We start from the raw sequence: 18,605 nt of genomic DNA, 5'->3' as shown, positions 1-18,605 counted from the left end.
GTCTCTTTGTGGTTGTTTTGTGTCTCTGTGGTTGTTTTGTGTCTCTGTGGTTGTTTTGTGTGTCTGTAGCTTTTTGTGTACCTATTAGTCTCCATGATACTAATAATCCACGTACTGATCTCCTGTTTGTTGTCATTTCAGTTGATCTGAAATTAGAGAAAGATCAGACTCAGGTTCCCAGAATCCTTTGAAGTTGTCATTCATGGTTTAACTGGATCACGACCAGCAGCTTTGAGCCTATTAGAGATTGTTACTGACTGCAGTGCACTTGACAAGGTCAAAGGTCACAGAAACTGAGATGAAATGTTTCAATGTCAGCAAAGAGACATGGAAGCTCTCAGCCAATGAAAATACACTGTTCAACAATTTTAGTTTTGGCCTAAACACTGAGTCAACTCCAACTCATCAATAAATGATCATTTGCCTGACGGCAGAATTTATTTCAGCTCATTAGAAGAACATTAAGTTAATATCAATTAAACTTCCTGTAGCTCCTGTAGAGTTTGGTTGAAGGTTTTCCTCTTAATTTAAATCTGCACTCCCTTATTTTAGGTCATGTGTACAAACTGAGCTGAAACCTACATCCCGCCTGTAAAGGTCCTCCCAGACCACCGGGTTCCTCCTCCAGTGGAAATGTCCTGTGTGGGCGTCACATAGAGGACGGCTCCACTCGTCCCAGGACACCCAGGTGAGTCTGTTATATAACCATCCTGCTTCCAGGCCAGGCTCCATCAGCTGAACTCGGCAGGTAAAGCCTCTTGGCCCGGCCTCTGGCAGGCTTCAGCCTCCAGCAGGGCGGCCTGATCTCATTAAGAAGTTATTTTCAGTGCGTTCTTGATTCTTGCTCCAGGACCTAAGAGGGTTAGAGAGTCCTGAGGTTTGCTCTCTGCCTGCAGAGTCACTGCAGCCTGGATGTCGGCCGGTACCAGCCTCCTGCAGCTGAAGCCTGTTGGCCTCGCCGCCGACGCCACGGATATTTGACCTTTCTGAGGGTCCAAGACGAGGACTGTAGACCCCTTAAACAAGCTCCTCTTGTTGTCTTCAACATCCGTCCACCGAGGATCAGAGGAGGGCTGCAGCTCTGGTCTGGTGTCCTTCTTTAAAACCCTCGGCTCCAGTTCTTATCCTCTGTGACAGGAAACTCTTCTTCTTCTTGAGGTTTTTTCCATCTTCATCTCGGTGCACCCGTTGCCATGGGGAATCACGGCTCGAACCTGGACGACATCCTGGCCGAGGACATGCACCACTGGTACAACAAGTTCATGAAGGAGTCTCCGTCAGGCCTCATCACGCTGTTCGAGCTGAAGGCCATCCTGGGCCTGAAGGGCATGAACGAGAACGCCAACAGCTACGTGGACCAGGTCTTCTTCACCTTCGACATGGACGGGGTGCGTTTCACACTGACACACAGACACAGGGTTTTCAAAATAAAGGCTGTGTATTAAAGAGAGAGCAGGATATTGTGTTTTATGTCTAACTCTAGTTTTTGGACTCTTTGACTCTGGTTTGTGAATTGGTTTCACTGGACCAGAGTTAGACTGACCCCCCCCCGGTCAAAAACCACCAAAAATTAACCTGGTCATTTCTCATAGCAGGAATTAAACATATGTGACTGGATATTTAATTATCACAAGTGGAAGAAGTTAGAAGTTAGCAGCAAAAATAAATATAGCAATAAAAAAAAGAACAATATTCTCTCAACTGTGGAGCAGAAGTATGAAGCTGCAGTAAACACAAATACTCAAGTAAAGTGCAAGTACCTTCAAACTGTACTTCTGTGCAGTATTTGAGTAAAAGTACTCGGTTACTGATGACGAGTCAGACGCTGTCATGTGCTGATGATGAGCTTTTGCTGCTTTGTTATTTATATTTAATCCACGAGTGTAAAACAAATTTATATTCAATTTATAAAAGAAATCAATAAAACAAACACCGGACTTGAGTTTGGTCCCTGTCACGTGTAAACCTCGTATCTCCTGCTTTGGGGACTTTAATGTTTGAAGAGAAGGATGATGAACTCCTTCAGGGTTTAACCAAAACCTTTGATTATATAACCAAAATACACCGACACAGTAAAGTTGTCTGTCTGAATTGTTTTAGTGGGGGTGGGGGCCCCTCGTGGCCCCTGGGGTCTGTATACAGCCCTGGACGTCTCTGTGACTGACAGGAGTCTGCAGTGTGACTGGAGGTCGGCCGAGAGCAGGTCAAAGACATGAATATACAGAATACATCTTATTCTTCTTCTGTGTTTCTGGAGAAGTCACAGCTCAGATGGTGACGCTGCTGATGACCGAGGACTGATGTTTATTTATTCAGTCCTGCTGTCTGTCCAAACTGTCCAGACCACAGACCTGTATTTCTGAGACGTCACAGACAGGAGACATGTACATGCGTCTAGACACACTCGAGCTTCAGGGAGGAGCTGGAGGAAGATGATGATGATGATGATGTCAGCAGATCCCAGACCTGTTCAACATTTGGGACATGAAACATAAATGGAGCCCTGAGTGTATTAGACTCAGTGTAAATGTTGAACAGTGTCACTGCCCAACACTGATTGTGTCTGCAGCTCCACACTGCACCACAGTCTGATTCAGGGTCCAGGTCCAGGTCCAGGGCTTAAAAAAACAACTTTATTTTTGTTGTGCGTATTTTAGTGATATGGTGCAAAGGTTTTGGTTAAACCATGAGGGAGCACATCATCCCTCACTTCAGATATTTAACTCCCCAAACTGGAGATACAAGGTTTACAGCAAACTAAAGTCCTGTGCTTGTTTTATTGATTAATAAATACATTTATTTATTTATTTATTTCTCCTAAGGTTTTATCAACACCATGAACTTAAAGCACAAGTACTGCATGAAGGTACCATTTGAAGTACTTGTACTTCACATGTGATGTTACTTTATACTTCTTGTATATTTCAGAGGGAGAATATTTTAATTTACCCAAAGACCTAATTTCTTTTAAAAGTACCAATACAACAAAGTAAAAATGCTCCATTATAAGTACAAGTACACAAGAATTTTCAAGGTTTGCTATTGCAGCATATTTCTGCCAACACTTTAGCATTAATAACCAGGACACAAACATTTAAAAACAGGTTTACAACAAACTATAAAAACACATCTTCTTATGGATATAAACTAGGGCTGTCAGCTTTGACACACTAATTGCAATGAGATTAAGGACCGAGCGTAACGTATTATTTTTTTTACTCGTATTAATCGCTGTTACCAAAGATTCTACAGCACTACCTTCTTCTTCCTTGGCTGCTACTATTTTGACCCTTTGAGGCACCCTTACTTGTTGTCAAGCTGCTACAGACACTTCCTACAAAGATTTTACATGGCGGAGCAAGATATTTCATGACAAGTCATGTCTATGGGGGCAAAAGGGGGCAGTTCCAGTCTGCATAAAGGGGCGTGTCTGGAGACCTGAAGGGTTTAAATCCAACACCTGAACTGAAACAGTTCTAAAATGCAAAATAATAGAATTTTAATCATGTGATAAAACATACATCAATCATGATTAAGAAAAAAATTAATCATTTGACAGCCCTTCTATAAACACTTCAAATAAAACACCAGAAAAAAGTAAAATATGGGACCATCAGAAGATATATCTGTGGTTTTAAGAACCAAAAACCATCTCAGTGTAGTTTTACATCTCCTCTCTCAGGCTTCTCCCTGGAGCTCTAGTAACAACAGGTCAGTCAGCCAATCAGAAGAGAGGATCTGAGCAGCTGATGCTTTCACAGCATTAATATAGACAATAGACCTGCTTTATAATCAAAAAGACATCTGCCTTTATACAGTGTGGGACCTTTAAACACTGCTCAGAGGAGCAGGACAGACTTTCATTGGCTCTCTAAGTAATTGGTTTCCAGCGTTAGCATGCAGAGCTATTATCCCTGATGTGTGAGTCTGTGGTGAGCTAAGTGGATTCAGAGTGTGTGGCAGTGAAGATCAGGGAGGGCGACCTGAGAGCTCAGGGACTGGACTTTACCGGTTTGAGGGTGGGGGCAATCACAGGAGTTCAGATATTGGTTTTCTATCAGGAGGTTCAGGTTTGTCGTCATGGTAACGTGCTGCAGGCTGTGATCATCAGAGGCAGAAAATATCAGACAGGTCATAAAAACAAACTTACCGACTCTTTCACGTTTGCATTTTTACGTTTTATATATTATTTAGGTTTTGGGTTTTTTTCACAATAAAAGTCTTGTTTTTGTTTTATCAAATCAGTTTTTTAACTTAGTGACTGAAAAATAAGTTGAATCATTTTTAAAAAAGTCACAGGAAGTTTAGCTACAGTCATCTGGAGGCTGAGGTGAGTCCTCAAACATTAACACTGTAGAGTTCAGCCCAGTGTGAAGCATCTCATCAGGTTCAACTCTGACCAACTAAAGGCTGAAAACACTGCGACATGAGACGTGAAAGTGTGTGAAACATCTGGAGCTCCTGATCCAGATGTTTCACACACCGACCTGTTTTCAGCTGATGAGTGAAGGGTTTGATAAGAGGTTTGTTTACATCAGAGCTGGTTTGTGACTGATCTTTTTTTTTTTTAATTGATAAAATACAGATCGACAGGCAGAATAAACTTTATTTCCTGAGTTAAAAAAAAGAGAATGAATCTGACCAAACATCTGATGCCAACTTTCCAGATGTGAGAGTTTCTCTCTACAGGTTTATTCTAGATTTAATTCCACAAAGCAGATGATTCCTCCTGATCAAAAACAAGGCCTGACCTTTACAGAAATCAGCCTCAGCCTGGTTTCATCTCGTCTCTTTTCTGTCTGCAGGACGGTTACATCGACTTTGTGGAGTACATCGCTGCCATCAGTCTGCTGCTGAAGGGAGAGATCAACCAGAAGCTGAAGTGGTACTTCAAACTGTTCGACCAGGACGGCAACGGAAAGATCGACAAAGAGGAACTGGAGACCATCTTCTCAGTAATGAACACACAACTCACAAACACTGACAACAACAACAACACAGCAAACATTTCAATGAACCTCTGCGTCGTCAGGGGTTCAAGTTTACAAAGTCTTCAACTTTTAATAATGATTCATCTCTACTTCCTGTTCAGTGAAGAACTGACTTCTGTTCACATCAGGACTCAGACAACAACAAGTCCTGCACAGCATCTGTTCAGATCACACCTTTAATGTAAAACTATTACATTATAGTAAATGGACTGAGCTTCTCTAATGTTATTGATTTGCACACTGTGCATATAGAACATCGATCACATCATGTGACCACGATCCTCATCTGGTTTGTTCACTTGACTCTTCGATGAATATTTTACTTTCCTGTGTCATGTGTCATGAGATTAGGGCGCCATCAGGGCCTTAGATGTCTCCTCCTTCCTCCTCTTTAAAGTGTCCATCGTTTCACACTTTCTGAGTGAACCATCCGGGTACCTGCAGCTCACTGCATGTTGTCGTACTTGTCAATGTGAACACACTCAAAACAGCGAGTGTGAGTGTGGAAGTAGATGATCTGAGACGCAGCAGCAGTGTGTATGTATGTGGGTCATGTACCACCCTGAACCTGACCTACAGATTAATCCAGAAACTGGTCCTCTCAGTGAACTGACTCTGAGTCAGCAGAGCTGGATCTGGATTAGCTCTGAAATTAGACGCTTGTTAATCTGCTGAATGAGCTCAGTCTATGAGCCGGCAGGAAGCTGCTGAACTGGGACGAACGACACCAACCCAGTGAGACAGGACATCAAACCAGTCTGAGGAACACCAGAGTCCAGTCTGTTGTGGTGCGTTTAACAACATTAAACAGGGAAAATGTCAAACAAAGTCCTGTTGTATTTTAATACTCAGAATAACTGGGACATAATTAAATGTTAAAAAGGAAACCGAAAAAGGACAATGGATATTACTGAAATTTGAAAATTGAAATTGAAAATCCTAAAGTGGAAAACTTCTCTCCATTTTAAAATTAAAACTCTGGGTAAAATGATCCTCTGTACCTGACGTCCCGTCTTTGACTCATCTGATTAATCTGAACTAAAAGGGAGATTCAGAGTTTTTAAATGTTGGTTCAGATACTGATGAAACGTCTGAAACGCTGCGTGTCTCCCCCTGCAGGCCATCCAGGACATCACACGAAACCGAGACATCGACCCCGAAGAGATCGTCTCGCTCATATTTGAGAGGATCGATGTGAAAGGAGAAGGTAAAGAAATACAGACACTGGTTTCTGACTGAACAGCTGAGTTTCTTAGCATGCTAAGTAGCTAACAAGCTACATACTGTACAATCTAACTGACAAGAAACTTTGTTAGTCAGCTGTAGTGGTTTGGATCATCATGGTGAAATAACATGAAGCATAAAAATACAACCTCCCTTATAACTCCTCAACTGTCCTTTGACCTTTGACCCCTCAGGTGAGCTGACCCTTGAGGAGTTCATCGAAGGAGCCAAAGACCATGACGACATCATGGAAATGCTGAAGACCCTGATGGACCTGACGCCAGTGTTAGTCATCATCGTGGAGGGTCGGGTGGGATGAGATCACAGAGCCGGCCGGAGCCACACCAGGACCAGAAAGACTGACTGAAGCAGAAATCTTCCCCCACCCCCATCAAGAAAAAAGGAATCAACCCTCACCCCTCTTCAAAAAAGAGAAAAGACTTGATCCACCCCCCTAAAGTCTTCTGCTGTTCTCTGGTCAGAGCGGGGCAGCGGGAAACAACAGGTGCTGAAAATGGTCAACTTCCAGATGGACTGTGATTGGCTGTTCAGCCTCTGCCCCTCCCCTCCTCGTATCCAGGTATCAGGTTGAAGAAGGAACTGATGTTTGACAGAGACATCTGAAGACTTTGATGATCTTTGTGGGTTCCAACAAAACCCACCGTCAGTAATCCGTCCTTCACCTCACAGATCAGTTTGTTCTAAAATGGTCAAACCAAAGAACTTTATTTTGAAATCTAGTGGAGATCCCAGTTTTTGAAGGTTCCAAATACATCTAGGGCTGGATCTGAAAAATTCAGAACTGTTTTGGTACCAACTCAACATCAATTAACAAAAATCGTCCAAATTACAAGAATTGAGATCAAATACTGAGAATGTTGTTTGCTTATTCTCTGATCTGATGGCACCAGACTTCATTCAGAATTTTGCCAGTTTTAGACAGTTTCTGTATGACTGCTTGTTTAGACTTTTAACATTTGAGAAATTTTGGTAAACGCACAGTCTGTAACTTCTCTCGCTACGGTTCTCAATCAAAACAAAAACAATAGACGGCGTTGGGTGACATCATGAAGTAGCGTGGGATCATGGGAGTTGTTGTCATCAGCTTCTCCGGGTTTGGTTTCCTTCAGTGTCAGTGGTTCAGGAGGATTTTACCTGGAGCTGAATAATCCACAGAGGTCTCCTGAATCAAACAGTTTCGCATTTAAAGTCAGTGATTCATGGACGCTCTTCAGTGGGCGCTGAGCTGTCTAACATTTACTCAGCTTGTTTCTCTGATAACCTAAGATCTAGACGTCCGATGAATAAAACCTCTTGAAGTCAGGTACTGAGCAGAGCATGCTGGGAGTATGTCCTGGTGTTTGCTCTGAAGCTGCTGATCCTCTTAATGCTGTAAAAGGTTCAGGGATCTGAGCCGTAATGGAGCAGATTAGTTCCACCACCACTGAGGTTTATAACTGAAGGACAGACCCAGCGGCCGCCCGCAGGCTGGAGGAGGGAAACAGGAAGTGAAGGCTTGCAAAATGACGACTTCAAAACAGAAACAGATTCAAAGAGTAGAAGAACGTTTAAAAAACATTCAGAGAATCACTCAATTCATGTTCTATTTCTGGCTTCCACAGCAGTGTATTCATGGACACATTAATCCTCAACGCCCTGCTCCATCAGCTCCTCTGGCACCAGGCCTGTCCAGAGAGTCACCCCCCGGGGTGGCCCAGGAGACATCTATCTTGCTAAAGATAAGATTTAAGTATCTGATTACATCATCTGAAAATAACAACCTGTTCGACATCAAATGAGTCCAGACCTAATTAAAACCTGGGGCCAGTTGCACAAAACACCTTAAGATTGTCCTTTAAGTCTGAGTTAATGTTTCCCTAAAATAAAACTGGTTACAGAAAACACCCTTAAGTCTTCTCCTTAAAGTTTCCCTGAAATGTTCAGCTAAGTATTTATGGTTTTCTCCTTATCTTAGTCTTATACTTAAAGAATCACTTAAAGTCAGTTAATCCATTGCACAAAAAAACTTAGTGACCAAACTGAGGAAAAAAACTAAAGGTACCTCTGACTCTGTCTTAACTGAGTTTATGGTGATGAATGTAGAAAATGAACACATCCCAAGAAGAGCAGAGAACCTAATGGACCCTGAACTGATTCTACATCACAGATGTCAAAATCTCTATTACTGCTTTAAATTACTTCACTTTTTTCCATAACTAAGGAAACCTTTAAGAGATTCTGTGCAACACTCTTAAGTAACTCCATCAGCTAAGGAGAAATTAAACCTTTAGTGTCATACTTAAGTAGAAAACTTAAGATGTTCTGTGCAACCAGCCCCTGAGTCTTCCCACTGCATCGTCTGTTCTGACTTTTAACAATTCAAGCTTTCGTGGACTCATCTTCTGTACAGACTCTGGATCAGATCACACTGAGAGAGATTTGATTGATTATTGTATAGAGAATCAAATCGTCATTTTAGTTTTTTTTCTCAGTCACACCTTTGTAGACGTTTAAAACTCTACAAACAGAAATATTTGGATGTGTAGCAATATGTCAATATTGTCATTTTATTTTGTTGTTAGTTTGTGTGACTGGTCTCTCATTTTGAAGTTGAAGGAATCTTCTGGATGATTTGAGTGTTTTAAACCTTTTTACTTTTATACAATGATGAGTGAGAAGAAACCAGGATGATGGAGGGGGATGTTTGAACATGTCTGTAGAGTAAAAACTGATCATGAACTCACACTTGATGGTTAGGGTCGAGGAAAAGAGAAGAGGCCATGTTGTCCTTAAAGCTGCTGATAGTCAGTAGATCTGATCTGCAGGTTAGAATCAACACTGACAGTTTTTCTTGTGCAATAGAGATTTTTACAGTGAAAATGTGTCCTGTAAAAAACTAAGTCCATTCAAACCAATCATGTTTTGTGTTGCCTTATCAATAAAGTTTTTAAACAACCTGTGTCTTTTATTGAGACATTAACAAAACCAAACAAACCCCTGCTCAGACCAGTGAGTTTAATCCTGTCAGAGTTAAACTTGACATTTATGTAAAAATAATTCAGGAGGAAGTTTGAACTTGATAACACATACAGGCCTGTTAGGAACTGACAAGAGGACAGAAGCTGAATCAGCTCCTGTCTGAGGTTTATCATGATGTACAGACAACTGTCACTGGATCACTGTGGTACTGAAGGAAATCTAAAGGTTCATTTAGTACAAAGTGAGACGTCCATGTGTATTTCAGCTGGGCCACAATCGGGGCCAGCCCTGTAACCTGGAAGGTAGGTAGGCATGTGACTGACTGACTGACTGACTGACTATATTTCCACCAGCAGTCAGCCGAGTGCCGAGTCACTGAGTCGGAGTTTCTGGTGCAAACAGGTTCTATTAGGGATTTACAGTCTGTAATGTTACTAACTCAGCGCATTGTCTCTAGATTTTAGAGACTTTTTTTCAAACAGACTGGATCTAACCCTCATCCATGTCTGGACTGTGTATGGGTGCTGACCGGGGGCTACACCTTTTGTTACAGGCAGTCTACTGAGCCGCTCTGGTTTCCTAGATTTGCAGGGAAGTGGAGCAGAGCTTCAATACACTGAGCCTCACCACCATTATGGCAAATAAACTACTTTTATTACATCTATCATTGTTATTAAAGGAGGCAGAGGAACAACTAAACATAAGACACACCGAGCAGAGACAGCAGGAGAGAGAGAGAAGTCATTGGTAACAAGGCTTCATACTAACTTCACACTATGACCAATTCTACACATCAAACAGAGGAGTCAGACATAAAGACCTGCCTCTAACCCTAACCCTAATACGTTCTGGAGTTGGAAGTAAATAAAGACTAAACTATTGCTGATCGGAGACAGAGGCTGTGTTCTGTATGAGAGACATATTGAGAAAGACATCCTGTCTCTGACAGTGCATCCTGGTAGCTTATCTGGTGAAGCTTGTCTTTCGCACTTAGTCTTTGCCGCAGTTCGGATTTGAATCAAACCTGTGGCTCTTTGCTGTGGGTCACTCTCTCTCTCTCTCTCCAATTTCCCCATCTCTCTCTCACTCTGACTGTAATATAGGCATAAAAAACTTAACTCCTAACTGTCTCTCTGAGTGACCATTTTATAAGTAAATAGAGCTGAAATCACAGCTCAGTCTTTGTCTTTAATCTATGTGTTTGGTGACTTTGTCAGTTGTCAAGTCGCGCCTATAAAATTAGGATTTCAGGACTAGGTTCTGACTTAGTCTGTTTTGATCATAAAGCAGGTCTAGGTTCTATATTAATACTGTGAAAGTGTCAAAGCCTCAGTCCACAGAGAAATGCACACAGCCTGTATTCAGAAACTGAGCCTTAAAACCAGCCGTCAGGACTTCTGGAACTTTGTGATGTCATAAAAAAGCAGTCACTGCTCTCAGCCACACCCCAGGCCCCGCCCACCTGGACCCACCATCCAACCTCGCAGGATTTGGTTTCTCTGAGTGTTTACCTGAAATCTGTTGTATTTTTATTGGATCATTGAATCCAGTTTGTGGAGATTTAAGGAAGGTTTAAGGGTTTTTAGTCTGTTTCAATAAACATCATGACATACACAAATGTGACAACTTCAGTTTTCTTTTTATTTGAAAATATAGAAAAACAATCATCATCATCATCATCATCATCACGTCTCTCAGTTCTGCTTTGGTCCACATGGTCTTTAATTTAAAGTCATGAAGTCCTTCACTGCTCAGTTAAATCCACCCACACAGACAGTTTGACCGGTTCACAAGCCACACCTCCTGTAGCTGATGTCACCTGTGTTGGACTCTTTTTTATTGATCTGGTATAAGATTGTATTTTCTCTCAGGTGGACTGAGAGACGAGGTGTCACCGACCTGAGATGTGAGAGGTGTGAACACTGGTTCGTTCTCTGGCTCCTGGTTTCAGGTTCAAATATTTTAAAATAAACATTAAATATTTCAGCTGATGTCCTTTGAGTTGCATCCATCCAGTGATACAGCATCTGTATGGCTGGAGTCTATCCCAGCATGCACTCGGTAAGAGGTGAGGTTTACCTGATTACCAGGTAATGGTGCTGACACACAGAGACAAACAACCACATTCACACGAGAGTTCGGCTCAGGAGGCAAATTTCTGTCCGTCTAACTGACAGAGTCTAAACATGTAATTTCCCCAACACCTATAACACAGTGTAATGTTACATCTGCAGCCAAACCAAACTTCTCAGAAAAATCTGTCATCTTCAGAAAACTTCAATTATTTATCCACCTACACATCATAAAACACAACTGAACGTCTTCAGACTCAGTTTTAACTATTGGTGGATTCAACATTAATACAATCCAAGAAGGGCCCCTGCAGTTTAAATTTAACCCTTAATTTACTGACTGAGGCTGCACCTCCATCAACTCCAGACCTCCTCTTTGTGTTTGTGTTACAGATTTAATTCTGTAAATCTGTAAATCCGAGGTCAGATCATCGAGACATCAGCAGCAGCAGCTTGTGTGAAGAAGTGAAGTGAAACTGGTTTGGAAAGTGTTGGAACTGGAGTAAACTTTAACTACCTGTAGGTGGATGTCGATGTATCTTGTATTGATCATATTTCAGTCCAACACACAGCAGGTCAGGTACTCTCACTGATCAGTCCACTAACTAGCTGATCCCAAAGATTGTTACAGCTTCTGGAAACATCTGGATGTGAACTTACATGGTCTGTGTTTGGTCAATATTCCAGAAGAAGAAAAATATGCAAAAAGCCAGAGTTAGTATTTTTGGAAAGGTCCCCCCTGACTGATCCGCACAGTGAGCAGTTAGCGTCTGAGCATGTTGCTCAGTGTGCAGCACGGATGTAGGTGTGTGGGGATCTAACCTGTGACCTCTCAGGTACAGGACGACGTCTCACAGCTGCTTAGGCTTCTCCTCCCGCCTCAGCAGACTGACGTACAGACGCAGGAAGGAGTAACAGACGCCCACCGAGCAGTACACCGAGGTCGCCAGCAGGGGGAGGAAAGGCAACTTCTGTTGCCACGATGACAGAGGGAAGACGACCTCGCAGGCGATCGCTACGACAACCAGGCCGAGCAGATAGACGATTTCCAGGGGATGGAGCAGGGAGCCCTGACCACTGAGAGGACAGAGTAATCTGATTACATCAGGAGAACAAACCAGGTTAGACAGAAACAGTTTTCAATAAAAACCTGTTTGTTAAATGTGATTTTCTCTGAGCAGCTTTTTCTTTTTTTTTTTTTTTTTTTACCAAGTTATTTTTTGGGGCATTTGTGCCTTTATTAGCTCGGGCAGTGCAGAGTGACAGGGAATGAGGGGAGAGAGAGGACTGACATGCAGCAAAGAGTCAGGCAAATACGAATCTTAAAAACTGAAGGTAAAGAAACGATTTCAAACAGTTTATCCTTCAAGTCAATTCATTAAATTAAGATTCACATTCGGAGGCTTTAAATCAGCAGCACTGAACCACTCAACACTTTTCTCTATTTATTATTTTTATTTTATTTCTTATTTATATTTTTGTCTTGTTGTGACTCAGATCACATGTCGATGTCGTCTAAGAACCGATCAAGAGAAAGTAGAAAATCTGCTCGTAGACAAATATACAATATAATAAACACAAAGTAAAATCTTTAAAGACGTCTGTCCTCTGTCTGTGACTCTATTTCCTCCTGATGATGTAAGACTTTGAAAGGCTCAGTGATTTCCAACAGCAGCTGCTCACAATCAAGTTTATTCTAACTCAGTAAAACATCTCAAACGCTTCAGATCTTGGTTCCTGTTTTCTAAGAAACATCTTTAAGAATCATTGAAGGATCAACATGTTTGTGTAAATTCTCAAACATTCAGCTCAGTCAGTTTGTAGTTTTTGTGTTGTTTTTTTTATGTCTGAATGATTACATGATTAAATGAGGACCTGGAGCTTTTAATGACAGATGTGACTCGGTTTAAAAAAACATGAATTTGTGTCTTCACCTGTGGAGTTTCCTCAGAGCAGTGACAGAGTAGATGGTGAACATCAGCATCAGAACCACTTTGATGGGCAGCTCTGAAAAACACATCAAACAAACAGTCCCATGACCACAGAACTACAGCTGATCTACAGGAGTCAGGACCTCTTCAAGCACAAACTGTTAAAGATCTTTTTTAATTCTCCTGGAATTGAACTCAAACCTTTGAAAAATCCAAACTGAGAAAGTTAAAACTGAAAACCCACCAACGTGTGAGGCTGATAATCAGACAGAAGACTGTCAGAGACTAACTGACTCTCAGGGTCTGTGAGATCCTGAACCAAAACCCTGATCCCTGACAGCCCCTCGTTTTTCTCCTCAGATCAAACCTCCGCCCCGCCCGTCCGGTATTTACCTGCGGGGGTGAAGAGCAGCGGGAACAGGGAGTAATGACCTGTGGTGGTCAGAACCAGGAAGATCCCAGCATCCTCTCTGCTCTCAACCGCCAGGATGCTGCAGGAAGAGAAACAGACAGAACATCAGTCCAGATGTTCCAACAGCTTCATCTGTTGGTTCACTCGACTCTAGCTAACTCGACTCTAACTCCTGCCTCATTCTATTGGCTGGAGAATCTGTGGGCCAATCACAGTCCATCTGAGGGTCGACACACACCTTCTCCGCGCGTCCTCGTCTCTCCCATCGAAGACATGATGAGCAGAGGAAACGTGTTTATTATCCTTTTATTCACAAAACGATTGTTCCTGTGAAGCGTCGTCTAAAGCGACATCCGCTTCTAATGACGACGGCTCGGCGGGATCAGCTGGTCAGACTGAACAAATCTGTGGCGACCTATTTATCTGCACTTTACATTGATGATGTTATGGCGGCAGATGAATGGGACGACGATGGGTCTCTATACTTTTGTTCAGTAAAGATCATGAATCACGATCATCATCTTTGCTCTAAAACTGCAGTGATGCTGATGTAGTGATGTCACGTTGTCGGCGGCTGACCTGAGAGGCAGGATGGCGATGAGGATGGCCTTCTCGTGGACATGCCATCCGAACATGAAGGAGCCCAGAGCGCAGAGCAGCAGGCAGCGCAGGAAACCCCGAGCACTGTGAGGACGCCACCAGAGGGATGCCACGGCCGGCTTGAGAGAGAGAGAGAGAGAGAGAGAGAGAGAGAGAGAGAGAGAGAGAGAGAGAGAGAGAGAGAGAGAGAGAGAGAGAGAGAGAGAGAGAGAGAGAGAGAGAGAGAGAGAGAGAGAGAGAGAGAGAGAGAGAGAGAGAGAGAGAGAGAGAGAGAGATCAACATCATCTGAACATCAGACACTGTTCCTCAGAGATCAGGAAGGTCAGGACATTAAAGCCTCTGATCAGCGTCTGGATCAGCATCAGCTGACTCTACACTGCAGCACCTCAGAGTGTTTGACCGTCGCTGACTAACTTCAGGCTGACAGGAAGTTGTTGACGGAATAAAATGAAACGTTTGTGACCGAGCGGCACATTCACAGTTTGTTCTGACTCACCAGGATGGAGAGCAGAGTGCAGACGAGTGTGACGGAGGGGGAGACGGAGGGGAGGACTGAGTGCTGGAACTCCTGAACCAGCCCGCCCGTCATGGAGGCTCGGGGAAGCTCCGCCTCCTCCAGCAGCTTCAGGCGAACTCCTGAGCAGGAAACAGAGCAACAGGGGGTCATGCATCCTCTACAACCTAAAACCTGGTTGTTTATACTCAGTAACTCCTGCTTCATGCAGGTTGAAATAGTTTTAGAAATGTGTTCGTTCAGCTTCCTGGAGGCTGCAGTTTGTGCTGCGTTCACTGACACTGAGGTGAAACAGTGAGGCTCCTCAGGACACAGACGCACATCTGTAAAACAGGTTGAAACAGATCAGAGTCTCACCGAGCGTCGCCAGGCTTTTATCCAGCACGTTGTAGAGGGCCCAGATGTTGGGGGCCCAGTAGGCATGACAGAGGCCCCTCTTAAAGGGGAACAGACGGGACAGGACCTGAGGGAGCTGGCCCTGAAATAAACACCAAACCAATAGTTAACTGCTGGTCCAGTGCTGCTGAGCCTGGACTCAGAAGGATGTGTTCAGGTGATGGTTACTCTCACCATGATAATGAAGGGGCCGAAGGACAGAGCACAGGTGGAGACCACGATGGTGCCCAGAGCCAGCAGACGGAGCAGACTGAAGCTGCTCCACCTGACAGAGCCGTCTGAAAACAACAAACAGTCACTGTTGTTACAATTAAACCAGGAAGTCTGGATGTGCGCTGTTGTTCTGTGGCTCCTGAACTGTATTTATTGATATTTGTTTGTGGATTGGAAAATGCATCCGAAGACACCAGAAATGATTCACCTTGGTTGTCCTGAGTGAAGCAGTAACTCCTCAGCAGGTAGATACCGTAGGCTGGAGCCACATACAGGTAGATGTGCTTCAGGTTGAGCAGGACGGAGAACAGCAGCGCCCCCTGCAGGTGCTGAGACTGACACACACAAACAACAAAACAAAAACAAACTGAAGCAGACACCCCTCCCAAAGTGAGTGTATCAAATTAAAAATACAATAACTACAACTTTAAATTATAGAGACAAACAACATAGAATCAGAGTTCAGCTCAAACCTGCAGGTGTTTTGCCACCGACAACAGCAGGAAACCAAACAAGAAGCCGTTATACTGGAAGTGAATGTCTGAGACAAAATGTCAAAGGAGTTTTATCATGGTCATTATGATGATAACACACACACACACACACACACACACACACACACACACACACACACACACACACAAGTTTTAGAGGCTGTTAGAGGCCATGTTTATGTGCTGAGGTGTTGCAGCTGAAGGATACGGTCGACGATGAGGAGGCCAAAGTTCCAGAGCAGCAGAACAGCCAGGATTAAGGACGGCCGGGTCAGGACGTCCCGGGAGCCTTTCTGCTCCTGAACACACCTGCAGCACCTGGACACAGACAGAGCCAATCAGGATCAAGCTGCTGGAAAGTTTCTCTGTAAAACTTCAGAGTGACAATCACTTCACAGAGTCGTTCTGGTTCAAAGGCCCTGAGTCTGTACCCGGTCGGTTTGTTCAGTCATCCATCCATGAAGGAGAAGAAGAAGCTAACTATCTTTACGGTATGAGGAAACCAGAGGGACCCATACCACCTCTGTCCTCACCCCTGCCCCCATGAATTAGCTTTGTGCTGCACAAATAAATCCCACTCCTCCTTTGTGGTGGATGTAGATTTAATGACAGAGGATGGAGGCTGTGATCAGACTCACTCTCTGGCGGCGTAGATAAAAACCACGTCGGTGAAGATGACCGACAGCCTCTGGAACAGCACCGTGGCCGTGCTGGCGTAGTTCAGATTCTCCACCAGCAGCATGTTTCTGTCAAAGTGCTGAGCCACGTGGGACAAGCCGAACTCGAACCAGGCGAACAGAGGGGGGTAGTCAAGAGTCCACTCAGACGTGTTCTGCAGGGGCAGGAAAAACATGTGAATCACAAAGAAACTACAAACATCAGCAGCAGTTCAGATGTGTTTACTCATTCATGTTTCCATCGTGTTGTGTTATCAACATCTTTCCTTATCTCTCATACAGTCCAGGCTCTAGGTGTTTGGACAGACACACATATTTCTGTTCTTTAGGCTCTGACTTACAAATAAAACAACAGATACTCTGAACCGTATGTGACAGTGTGACATAATTGTGACACAGTCTGCTTCTCTAACAGCCTAAACGCTTCTGGTTTCAGTCTTTCCACCACATGTTTGAACCTGAAACTCCTTCGTCACACTGACCTCATAGTACCACCTGGACACCGGCAGACTGTGTGTGATGGCCAGCCAGTTCCTGTGCACCTCAAAGTCTGTGGAATGACTGAGAGACAGACACAGCAGTAGATAAACAACAGTTCACGCCGGAGGCAAAGTCAAACCAAACTCCACACAGAAAAATTGCATTTTCATGTAGACTGACAAGTCCCATTTTAAATTTCTGTAGATTTATCACATTAAGTTTAGACAAAGTTCAGTCAGTCATCTGTACAGACTGCAATTTTGCAAACTTAATTAGCTTAATAATTGTTCTCTGGAGCTCTTTTGAGCGCTCTTAATTACTGATAATACATATTTTGGATAATGAGTCCAGCAGCAAACTAAATATATAGAGCGATAACACCACAATAATTAAGGCTAGAATTTTATATACTATGTGGTTTCTCCTTTAATTATATTAATGCCAAATTTACCAGTACTGGTTATTGACCTGGTTTGAGTCTTAAGTCCTGTTTTTGGACACTAGCACCCTGGCAAGAGAGTGAGACCTGGTTTAAATGGCAGATTTCTCTGAGAAGTTTGCTTTGGCCATACAGCTACAATACCGTAGCACTTTCATTCCGTGGACCCTTCACACAAAAAACACCATGTATCTGAGTAAGAAGGACATAACAATGATTTAAATGCAATGGCTGATGTATCTCAGTCACTTTATCAATTGAGCCACATTTGCAACCACGGAACCTAAGGCTAATGTAAAGCTTGTTGGATTGTATAAACGCAGAAATCACCAGCTGTTAATATTGACTCTGTTAAGATACTCAGTTAGGTTTTGTAACTGGAAAATAAGCGAAGCGTCCTTAAATTGGCTGATTTTTCTATGAAGTTTGGCATACAGCGATACAACGTTCTTTATCAAATAAAGACTCCGTACAGGGTATAACAGCCACAACAAAGTGAAATCAACATAACTATTAAAATACTTTAGCCAGACGTGCTTCAGGTCGGCACTGATAATCAATAATCCGTGTGAAACTCTTCAACCCAGCTGCAAAACGAACTTAATGACAAACGGCGCCATCTTGAGGCTGTTTGTCGACACGACCCGGGAGTTAATAACACGTCGAGTTAATGTTTCAGCCCCGCCTCACTTTATATACGGTCAAATATAACTACCTGCTACACATATTATTTGTTTTCTGTCAACTCCGCTAAAATCTACATACAAACGTCTTCGTTTACGTTAATATTTAATTAAAGACGATGTTTAATGGCTTGTAGCTGTTAGCCGGATGCTAACAGGCAAAAATATCGTCCATAAAATATCAGCGTCGCCCTGAAGCTGCACCGCAGACTGAAACCAGCTCGGCTCCAACTATTCACACTCACTAGGCGCTGATGAAGAGACATTTGAGCAGAGAAACTCCCAGCGCTAAGGCTGGAAACCAGCTCCCGCCCCCCGCCACAGGAGCCGCCATGACACCCGGGCCGTTGACTTTGTGAGCACAACTTTATTGACAGCTCCGTGCGGACACAGTGACAGCCACGGCCGAGCGTGGGGCCGCTGCTGCGTGATTTCTTCACGAGGTTATTTTCTATTAACATCCCTTCGTGTGTTTTTACTAAAGCTGCGGTCCCTGGCA

At 43.3% G+C, this 18,605-nt stretch overlaps 2 protein-coding genes across 3 annotated transcripts; one reads left to right on the top strand and one right to left on the bottom strand.

Annotated features, from left to right (window-relative positions):
• Window positions 1-256: 256 nt before the first annotated feature.
• guca1d (guanylate cyclase activator 1d) lies at window positions 257-9,170 on the top strand. Its single transcript, XM_071506479.1, has 4 exons — window positions 257-1,388; window positions 4,806-4,955; window positions 6,111-6,198; window positions 6,410-9,170. Exons 1-4 carry the CDS (start codon window positions 1,194-1,196, stop codon window positions 6,532-6,534), a joined length of 558 nt encoding a protein of 185 aa, XP_071362580.1. The 5' UTR covers window positions 257-1,193; the 3' UTR covers window positions 6,535-9,170.
• A 1,644-nt stretch (window positions 9,171-10,814) lies between these two features.
• alg8 (ALG8 alpha-1,3-glucosyltransferase) lies at window positions 10,815-18,512 on the bottom strand. 2 transcript variants are annotated; one of them, XM_071506474.1, is made up of 14 exons: window positions 18,352-18,512; window positions 16,987-17,065; window positions 16,466-16,659; window positions 16,036-16,145; window positions 15,807-15,874; window positions 15,542-15,668; window positions 15,295-15,398; window positions 15,082-15,202; window positions 14,707-14,846; window positions 14,189-14,328; window positions 13,591-13,688; window positions 13,201-13,273; window positions 12,089-12,343; window positions 10,815-11,293 (listed from the first exon to the last, which is right to left on the bottom strand). In XM_071506474.1, exons 1-13 carry the CDS (start codon window positions 18,438-18,440, stop codon window positions 12,118-12,120), a joined length of 1,569 nt encoding a protein of 522 aa, XP_071362575.1. In that variant the 5' UTR covers window positions 18,441-18,512; the 3' UTR covers window positions 10,815-11,293; window positions 12,089-12,117. The 2 variants fall into 2 exon arrangements, with proteins under 2 accessions (XP_071362575.1, XP_071362574.1); XM_071506473.1 differs by having other exon boundaries at window positions 10,815-12,343.
• Between the last annotated feature and the right edge of the window lie 93 nt (window positions 18,513-18,605).

This window comes from Trachinotus anak, unplaced genomic scaffold, assembly GCF_046630095.1.
Source record: "Trachinotus anak isolate AG129_WGS33_773 ecotype Australia unplaced genomic scaffold, CSIRO_AGI_Tana_v1 ptg000020l, whole genome shotgun sequence".
In the NCBI taxonomy this organism is placed as follows: Eukaryota; Metazoa; Chordata; class Actinopteri; order Carangiformes; family Carangidae; genus Trachinotus; species Trachinotus anak.
This window is presented reverse-complemented; position numbering and strand designations above follow the sequence as displayed.

Bases quoted from the DNA above. Each gene is read 5' to 3' on its own strand.
- guca1d (XM_071506479.1), top strand. From the start codon at position 1,194: ATGGGGAATCACGGCTCGAACCTGGACGACATCCTGGCCGAGGACATG. The intron at 1,389-4,805 runs GTGCGTTTCACA...TTCTGTCTGCAG, and splicing joins TCACCTTCGACATGGACGGG to GACGGTTACATCGACTTTGT. The intron at 6,199-6,409 runs GTAAAGAAATAC...TTGACCCCTCAG, and splicing joins GATCGATGTGAAAGGAGAAG to GTGAGCTGACCCTTGAGGAG.
- alg8 (XM_071506473.1), bottom strand. From the start codon at position 18,440: ATGGCGGCTCCTGTGGCGGGGGGCGGGAGCTGGTTTCCAGCCTTAGCG. The intron at 17,066-18,351 runs GTGAGTGTGAAT...TCTGTCTCTCAG, and splicing joins TGTCTCTTCATCAGCGCCTA to TCATTCCACAGACTTTGAGG. The intron at 15,203-15,294 runs GTGAGAGTAACC...TGTTTATTTCAG, and splicing joins TCGGCCCCTTCATTATCATG to GGCCAGCTCCCTCAGGTCCT.